The 9,522-nt window shown below is 42.3% G+C and overlaps 1 protein-coding gene across 1 annotated transcript; it reads left to right on the plus strand.

Moving 5' to 3' along the window:
• The first annotated feature begins 736 nt into the window (after positions 1-736).
• LOC148029262 (fe(II)/2-oxoglutarate-dependent dioxygenase 4-like) lies at positions 737-3,178 on the plus strand. The gene is made up of 4 exons (XM_087688030.1): positions 737-1,177; positions 1,385-1,617; positions 2,131-2,464; positions 2,679-3,178. Exons 1-4 carry the CDS (start codon positions 863-865, stop codon positions 2,946-2,948), a joined length of 1,152 nt encoding a protein of 383 aa, XP_087544156.1. The 5' UTR covers positions 737-862; the 3' UTR covers positions 2,949-3,178.
• Positions 3,179-9,522: the final 6,344 nt, after the last annotated feature.

Raw genomic sequence — 9,522 nt, forward strand, 5'->3', positions numbered from 1 at the left:
ATAAGCGCCCTATATTTTCCTCAAACATTGAGATGAACATCATACTACCAAATTAATGCTATGGGTGGGGTCATCCAAAATGGTGACAAAAAGGAGATCATGAGCTACATGAGAAGCATAATGCATGTCAACTATATATATTACATAGTTTTATATAATCATGTGGCGCAAATTGTAATGAGGGTAAGGTTGTGTAGCATTGTGACATGTTCCAAAAGAGTACCAAGGTACTACAAGTAATAGTGAAAATTGAAGTCTACCTTGGTAATTCTTAGACCGTAAAGATGAAGAGTAAGCTTTGGTCTTGAAGACTAGAAGGCCCACATGATAATAGATCCACTTCACCAAAAGTCTTCCGAAAACTTGATTTTCATGTTGTTTAAATAAAGAGCCCCAACTCCCAAGGGTGGTCTTCAGATTTGAATTTGAACCCCCACTGGCAACAATGTACTTTTGTAGACTCGGGGGAGTCCGGATTCTTTAATCGTACCAATAAAGGTTTTTGAAACTTCCAAGAGTAGAGAACCACCGGCCAACCGGGGACTGGCACGTGCCACGGACAACGGTGTTCCAAACTCAAATGCGAGAGGCAAGGGCCACGACTCCACATTGACAGCGAGATAAAGGGGGGCAGGCAGTGAGGCACTTAAAGCTTCCGGGGGTGGATAGAGTGGTGACGCATCGGGAACGCTGCCCTATCGCGGCCTGGTGACGGGTCGAAAGAGCATATATATATATATATATAGCCAACGTAGAAAGATGATGAAAGGCGAAGGTGTAAGAACGACTTAGGTAGGCTTAGCTGAGGGACGGCCGACGATCAATCTAAAGAAGATATTACGTCAAGAATTCGACGGCTGGTATGGCTCCCGGGCGGGCGCAGCAGCAAGATCAGGCCGCAGCGGCGGCCAAGAGATCAACGTTGGGAGGGAGCGCGGCCGGGAGAGAGCAGGTGAAAGGGGTGAAGGAGATGTTGGACGAGGGGCTCAACGAGGTGCCCAAGGACTACGTGTGCGCGCCGGAGCTTCGGCCCAGCGCCGAGCCTCTCTGCACCGAGCAGGCCATCCCCGTGCTGGACCTGGCCGGGATCGCGCACGCCGGCGTCGAGGATCCGGAGAAGCGGGCGCAGCTCGTGAAGCAGATCGGGGAGGCCTGCGAGGAGTGGGGATTCTTCCAAGTAAATTAGCATGCACTATGTTCACAACCACAGCTTCATCTGTTCTAGAGGTCCATAATTCTGTGTTAACGCCACAGCTATTTCTCTTTGCATCGTTGCACTACGACATTAACGCATTGCGACGCTAGCGCTTAGCTTGAAATCGTCGACGACGACGACGACGACGATTTGGTGGCTGAATCACAGTCGTGGTCGATATTGTTGCAGGTGCTGAATCACGGGGTGGACATCCAGCGCATCAAGGCGGCCGTCCGCAAGTTCTACGAGCTGCCGGCATCCGATAAGAAGATCTACCCTTCGCACAGCGCGGACGCAGGGGTCACCTTCACGACGGGCTATCGGGTGGGCTCTGGCAAGGCACAGGACTGGAAAGACGCACTCATTATCCGCCGCCGTCCGGGCGTCTGTGATGGCTTCAACGAAGCTCCAGTGGTCATCAGGTATATAACACTACCCTTTCTGGCCCAGCCTCTAGGCCCCCTTTAATCAGACTGGCATATAATGATTTTCTCTGTGCTTTAGCTGGCGTATAGAATATGTACACATTCAAATTATCCTATCCAGTGAACTGCTCATCCATTCAGCTCGACGCGTTCAAAGATACAAGCAGAGGGGCTGAACTCCAGGGGTTGTGGGATGGATCAAAAGCTTGAACTGAGCAGCAATGGCTGCCCACAGGCAATGTACAACAGGGAATTCAACAGGGGCTCAATGTCACGGGAGGGAGGTCAAATCTTGCTAAAAGAGGCTTCAACCTTTGCCCTAGGAGGCCAAGAATGCCAGGGGAGAGGCCAGGAGTAGGTGTGGGAGGTAGGAGGAGACCAAAGGCAGCAGCGCAATTTGCGCCACGAATTGTGGGCTGCTGCCTGCTGCTTGTGGCAGGGGTTCGCTGACCACCCAGGTAACTAAAAACTTGATCACTCACGTTGCGCGTTCTGATCGTATTTCTGCAGGGAAGAGGTGCAGGAGTACGCGTCCTCCCTGGAGAGGCTCGCCCGCTGGCTGTATGACGCCATCTTCGAGAGCCTGGGCCTGGACGCCCATACAGTGGAGGTCTCGGGCAGGCCCCTGCCCGGCATCGAGCGCCTGGTGCTCACCATCAACTTCTATCCGCCCTGCCCGGACCCCAGCCTCACCTACGGCCTCAGTGCTCACTCCGACATTAGCAGCTTCACCATCCTTCTTTCCGATGAGGTCGCGGGCCTCCAGGTCCGTAAGGGCGACAAATGGGTCCCCGTCGATCCCATCGCTAACGCCTTCATCATCAACCTGGCAGACCAAATCGAGGTATGAATTCCATTTTAACTGTAACCGATTTACTATAATCACTATCTCCCATAACCTGTTGTGATGGCCAGAATATCTCTACCATGGTTTCTCTTAGTTACCATGATTATTTGAACTTCATGTCTGATCCTCGCATAGCGTCGCTACTACTTTTGACCCCGACAAAACTTTAATTATTGTAGACATACTGAAGTACAGTTTCTCTCGATCGCAGATACTTACAAATGCAAGGTACAAAAGTGTGGAGCATCGAGTGATCACCAACACCACTCTCCCTAGAACCTCCTTGGCTGCAAATTTCGGGCCCAGCGAGGATACCAAGATTGCCCCTCATCCATGCTTGATTGATGACGAGCACCCGGCGATATTCAAAGAGATAACATTCGGGGAATACTTGTACAATTATTACACCACCGATCTGCCCCTTTATAAGGCCACTCTCAACTTTGCCGGCGCCAAGTATGACAAACCAGGGAAAGCTTGATTGCTCACCCTTGCATAAGCTTCCGTAGATATGAGTCTTTTGGATGAAATAAGTACATTGTGGCCAAATTTCACTAGCTCGCACCTTACGTAAGCTAATTCCCTAGGTACCTCGGTGTTCTCCGGAGCTTTGCAAAGCTCCGGAATCTAGCATTAGCACTGAAGTTAGACATTCTACTTAATACATTTGAGAAATTTTGGCAACTTCAGTGTGTGTCTCTCTCTCGTTCTCTCTCTATGCATGATGTTGAGGCTTACACACAAAAAAAAAATCTAGATTGAGTTATAAAACGTAGTCTTTGAAACATAAAAGTGTGGGACGAACTATCCTTGTCCATGGCCAATGAATTTATTTTAGTTAATATCAATGTGATACCCACCAATGAGAGACCTCACTTGTGTCGATGAAAATTAAATATTCCACCAAATAATTAAGGTGTTTGAAATCTCATACTATCATTACATTTTGAAGCTTCCTAGAGCCCATGTACTCAAAAGCAGAGAGAGAGAGAGAGAGAGAGAGAGAGAGAGTGTGTGTGTGTGCGCACCAAAAGATATTTCAAACTTCTTCATGAAAGCAAAGATGAGGGAAACAAAATTTAAGTCTGAAAGGAAAAATCCCAAATTTATTAATTGGGTGGGCCGACCCATGACTTAGACACAATAGAAAATGAACAACAAAAGTTTTAGCTTCATGATTGCAAAAGCAACCTTTTCTCTCTCAATCTCTCTCAAGTTCTTGAGGTCTTATGTAATGTCACATGATCAAGAGTCTTCCTCTTTTGTTCTGTACAAAGTGTTTAGCTACCTTGAATGTATTAAATAATGACACATTACTCATCATTCGTGTATATAAACATTCAGTAAAAATGCAATTATACTTGCAAAGGAATGCATCCTAATAAACTTTTGGTAAAAGAATGGAAAAAGAGAATTATGGACTCTAAGGCAAATATATGAAAGACACTCACATATACGATACACTTTAATATGACGAGATATAACATTGTGATCAGATTTGGAGTCAAAGGTTGAAGAAATGAACACCATTGCTTGAAAAGAGAAGCCAAAGAAATCAAAATGGCTTACACAATGAAGGCCATTGATGACACATGTCCTCACCAAAGTACTCTAGAAAGGAGCTTACCGCATGCAACACATAAAAAAGATAAAGGGGATAATTATTGATTATGAACTCGAGCAATCGAGCCAAATTTGGAGGATGACAATGGCGTTAGAGGTCGCAAAGCTGATGGTAATGGTGTCAAGGATACGGTTGGGGCAAGTTCGAGAAAAGAGGAAGCTAGGGTTAAGTGCTGAAGGCCATGGCGATGTTGATAGGAAGTGCAATAGGATGGAGAACGTCATGGTTTGATGTTCGAGAGACTCAACGAGCAACCGCTTTAGTAAACCTCTTAGCTACAGGTTATGCATGGTGACTTGATGAAGGTGGCTTACACCTCAACTCTCGCCCTGTGCATAGCCTTCCCCACCAAGGTGGGGCCCATGAAACCTCTCGAACTAGCAATGGCCGGCCTGCCTATCGAGAGAGAGAGATTGACATTAGTGCCCGCTACTCTCTTGCCCAGTTGCTTTGCTTCATGGTTGTGCTAGGTGATTTTTGGCTTGCTCTAGAGAGGACTTAATTTTGCTATTGTAACTTAGGCACGTGAGAGAGAGAGAGAGAGAGAGAGAGAGAGAGAGAGAGAGAGAGAGAGAGATCATATGGTTTGCTATTATAACTTGGTGCGCATCATACACACACACACTCTCTCTCTCTCTCTCTTTCTCTCTCTCTCTCTCTCTCTCTCTCTCTACCTAGCACCAACGATTGTCTTTGTGCACTAACCAATGACTAGTCCGTCCGGGCCCTCCTCCATGTTGGTTGTACTATCCAACCACTTTCATGATAGAGAGACAGAGAGCAAGAGCTCTAATGATGCAATGTGGCACTTCCAAGGAGCACTCCATTAAAGAGTTTGTGGGGTGCAACACGAGGCTGAGATGTGGCAACCTCCAAAAACTTTCTCTTAGTAATAGTAGTAGACAGTGAGTCAATTTCGACGACTCTCCAGTGTGTTCCACTACAACAGAAACGAGGCATAGACGCGCATGTTAGACGCGCAAAGTCGGGCACGTCTATCATTGCATCTATAAGTGCGTGTAAACGTGCATGTAAATAGACACGAATTTTGCGTCTATATATCCGCGCAAATAGACGCCAATATAGACGCGCTAGCAGACGCACAATTATTTAACCACCTAAAATTGCAATTCACATAATTAAAAAACCAAAGTTAATAATTATTTAACCACTTGAAATTGATTCTTGAGTATGCACGTGTGCGCATGATAAAAACCATAGAATTAAGAATACACATTGAATCATTGAATTAAAAAAATAGAGTTAATAATTACTTTTTCATTGCTCTCTAATGAATGACAGTTCCTCCAGTTGACAAGCTTGATATAAGTAATTAGCGGCAAGCGACAGAAACCTTACAATTAGTAGCAAGCATTGCAATATGTATCTCGTAATTTCTCTACTTGAAGTTGATAAAAAATACTTCCTTTTTATTATGGAAAATTCAATTTAGCTTTAAACTTGACTATTGATTCTTGAGTATGCACGTGTGCGCATGATAAAAACCATAGAATTAGGAATACACATTGAATCACTAAGCAAATTAAGTATGTTACAGTGAATGATCCATCTCATCTTCAATGAGATCAGCCCTTGCTAAACTATCTACTTCTAGGTCTATGTTACTAAGAGGTAACAAAACAAATAAGTCTATCCCACTATCAGATGTGTTGCTATATTGCTCAATAACTTCATCAATATCATTGACAATCACATTATTGTCTTCTTCTGCGTTTCCTTGAACATCCTTCTGAGGTTCATCTTGTACTATATCACGCATATCATCCATTATGGTGTCATCATGCACATCATCATTAATTGTTGGATTGTCATCTGCTATCTCCATGTCGGTAATATTACCATATATTGGTTTTGAACGATTAGATATAGGGATGACATACCACCATCGGTTATTGTTTACCATTGGATGATACACAACCTGTATTTGAAAAACAAAAGCAAAAAACTTAAGTACTTATTATATTGTGTATATGTATCACATGTATACATATAAAAAATTTAGCCTTTGCATATATACCTGCTCGTATTGTTGAGGTAGTACTAATGTGTCATTCTTGTTTTGGTGAAATTTTGTAGAGTCAATGATTACAAAACCACTTGGATGACGTCTGATTGTGCAATGCTCACCATTTGTTACCACTTCTTTAAACCACTTCACATCCAATACATATATAAAGAATCGTATGACGTCAAGCTTCAGAATTTCTTGGATCAAGCCACAATAACCTTCCATGGTACCATTGGCATCCTCGAAGTGAGCAAGGACACCACAATCTTGGGTATTTCTCTTTTCATCTATACGTTGAGTTCGAAGATGCTTACCCTCACACCAAAGTGCATTGAATAATGTGCACTAGTAGTAAAAGATAAAAGATCAAACATGTCAATTATTTAAATAAAATAAAACTTATAGAAACAAATTAATTGATAGTATGTCTCACCTTTGATAAGCAACCTCGTGTGTATTCCCACTCTTCTTGAGATATATTAATTTCATCCTCTTTTTCCATTCTCTCCATTTCCTCATGTAACCAATCTATATCAATATGACGTGGAAGCGCATTTAGATGATCTGAAAATGAGACATTACATCCATATCTAGTGCGAAATTCTTGTCTTTTGCTTTTTCTTCTTGCCCTTGCTTCATTATATAGTGTCACCCATTTGCTCATTACATCACTATTGAGCACACAAAAACTATTTAACTTACGAAGTTCTTCTTTTGTTAGCACTTTACTCATTCCTTTTCCTTGAGGTACTATAGAGGTCATCCTCAAGTCTTCATCGTCTTTCCATAGTTGTGGTTGAGAGGGATCCACTTCAGCAAGATATTCAGAGATATAAACAAGGGATGATTGCACTAACCAACCCTCAGCTATGCTTCCCTCAGGCAGTGCTTTTTGCCTCACAAAATCTTTCAAGGTTTTCATGAAGCGCTCAAGAAAAAACATCCACCTTACATGAACTGCCCCACAAAGTGCGATCTCATCAATCAAATGTACGAGTAAATGTAATTGAGTACTCAAAATGGATCGAGGAAAAATTTCCTCCACCAAACAAACCACCTCAATAGATAATACTCGAGCATCTTGCAATGTGTTTGGATCAATTTCCTTCGAGCTCACGTATCTGCCAAGATGTATTTGAGAATTGTTTATTTTTGTGTAGAAATTCAAAGATATATAATGAAAAAATACAATGTATACATACCTCACAAGCTCTCCCATCTTGTAAATGATATCACATACATCTTTGGATACGCAATGGGATATGCTAGTAGGAAGTACGAACTGAATGTAAATTATATTCATAGATCAAATGATTAGTTGAGGAAAAAGTCATCATACCCCAAAGTTTACACATAGTTACTCCACTAATTACTATATTCATAGTTAGAGATACCCTTACTTGAATCATTTTGTGCCAATCATGGGACTTCAAACCAGATAGTTGCTCCACACCTCTTTTCTTTTTCTTTATGAAGGCTCCCTTGAGACATCTCATACATCCTGTGGGTGTTCGAAAGCTATATATTTGTTCCTTCACTATTTTTTCCTTGTTCTTTGACAACATCCAAGGTGCATGGGGTAGCTCAATCTTTCCTCTGGGACCAATGCGTGGCCAGGCTCATCTCATGCGACCAATGTTACGTAAATCCTCCCTTACATTAACTGAATCACGAGCCCATATCAAGTGATCCTATAATGTAGATACAACATTTTTGAATATGTGCATGGGGTCCAACAGGTGATTGATCTTGAGTTCAGTCCAGTACAAAAGACGAAAAAATATAGAGGACCTAACAAACAAATAATATATTATGTAAACAATTCATCATGCTAAATATTTTAAAGTCAATCGAGAGAAATGCACTTCTTACCGACTCATGCCGAGTGGAGGGTGGCTGTCGGCATTAATCCATCTCTCCTTCCAATCTCGAATGGTTAGAGATTGTGGAGTCATTCCATTAGTAGGGAGAACATATTTGGGATGGTCAATAGGAAGAAATCGATGATGATTGTCGTAGATAACCTTCTTTAAACATGCCGGCCTAGAGGAAACTAGAGAGGGACTGCAAATAGGACATGCATGATATCCTGACGTGGTTAAACCTGAAAAAACAAGTGAATTAATAAAATGCAATTGATTCAAGTCTTGAATTTCAAATATAGAGTTATATACATGTACTTGAACACTCTCCGTATCCTGGAAAGTCATGCATGGTCCACAATAACATGGCCTTCAATGTGAAATCTCTAGAGGATGCAGATGCACTTGTATCTTGCACCTCAATACCTTCCCATAACATTTCTAACTCTTCAATCAAAGGCTCTAAGTAAATGTCCATGTTTTTTACCTTGTGCTTTCCAGGAATCAGAAGGGACAACATTACATGTCCCTTTTTAATTGCCATGGATGGAGGAATATTATAGTTCACCAATACCACTGGCCATACACTGTATGATGTGCTTCTGATGCCAAATGGATTGATTCCATCCATACCTAAACCAAATCTCAAATTTCTTGGCTCTTCTTTGGAAACAGGCCACAAATCATCTATATGTTGCCATGCCGGTGTGTCTGCAGGGATCCTCCATTTTCCATCACTTGAACGATGACTAGTATGCCATGACATGAGCTTTCCAATAGACTTACACTTGAACATAAGTTTTATACGTGGAAGAATCGAAAAATGTCGCAAAACCTTACGAGGCACATCCATTGACTTCATCTCGACTTTATATCTTGATTCGCCACAAACAGGACACTCTCGTGCGAACTCATGAATCCCACGAAATAAGACACAATCATTGACACATGCATGGATCTTGACATGATCGAGGCCTCCTAGAGATGTCAAGTAATGTCTTGCTTGCTCTCTCTTAGTTGGCAATTTGTTTCCTTTTGGAAGCATTTGTGATAATAACCTACATATATTTTTAAAAGTGAGTTAAAAAACCACCAACATATATTTCTGTCTGATTTCAAAATAGAACAATTAATATTATGATTCATAAGCCAAACTGAATTGTTACCTACTTCAATAACGCATCCAAATTGACATTACTCCATCCATAAATTGTTTGCAAGTTAAGTATCTCGAGGGACGTACGAAGAACGGAGTACGTACAGCCTTCATACAACGGAGTAGATGATGCTACATATAGTGGATCATCTGGCTTCGTAGAGTGACCTTCTCCTTGAACAGGTTGCGAAAATAGATGGTGTACCATGTTGTCCAAAATCTCATCCTCTATGACTTGATGGGGCATTTCATGAGGGCTACTATCATGGTCGTCAGTCTCTACTCTTCTTGAAGAGTCTGCCTCCTCGCATCGACGTTTTACAGCCTCTCGATGCCCAGGAGGGAGCATCTGAGGATGTGGCACCGCATCCTACTCAACCAAAA

Source organism: Lygodium microphyllum, chromosome 11 (assembly GCF_053477565.2).
Source record: "Lygodium microphyllum isolate KBCC chromosome 11, Lygodium_microphyllum_v1.1.10, whole genome shotgun sequence".
In the NCBI taxonomy this organism is placed as follows: Eukaryota; Viridiplantae; Streptophyta; class Polypodiopsida; order Schizaeales; family Lygodiaceae; genus Lygodium; species Lygodium microphyllum.

What these genes read in the sequence shown, in the direction of transcription:
- LOC148029262 (XM_087688030.1), top strand. Translation starts at nt 863, where the DNA reads ATGGCTCCCGGGCGGGCGCAGCAGCAAGATCAGGCCGCAGCGGCGGCC. An exon ending in GAAGCTCCAGTGGTCATCAG is followed by an intron (nt 1,618 to 2,130) that starts GTATATAACACT and finishes GTATTTCTGCAG; the next exon opens with GGAAGAGGTGCAGGAGTACG. An exon ending in ACCTGGCAGACCAAATCGAG is followed by an intron (nt 2,465 to 2,678) that starts GTATGAATTCCA and finishes TCTCGATCGCAG; the next exon opens with ATACTTACAAATGCAAGGTA.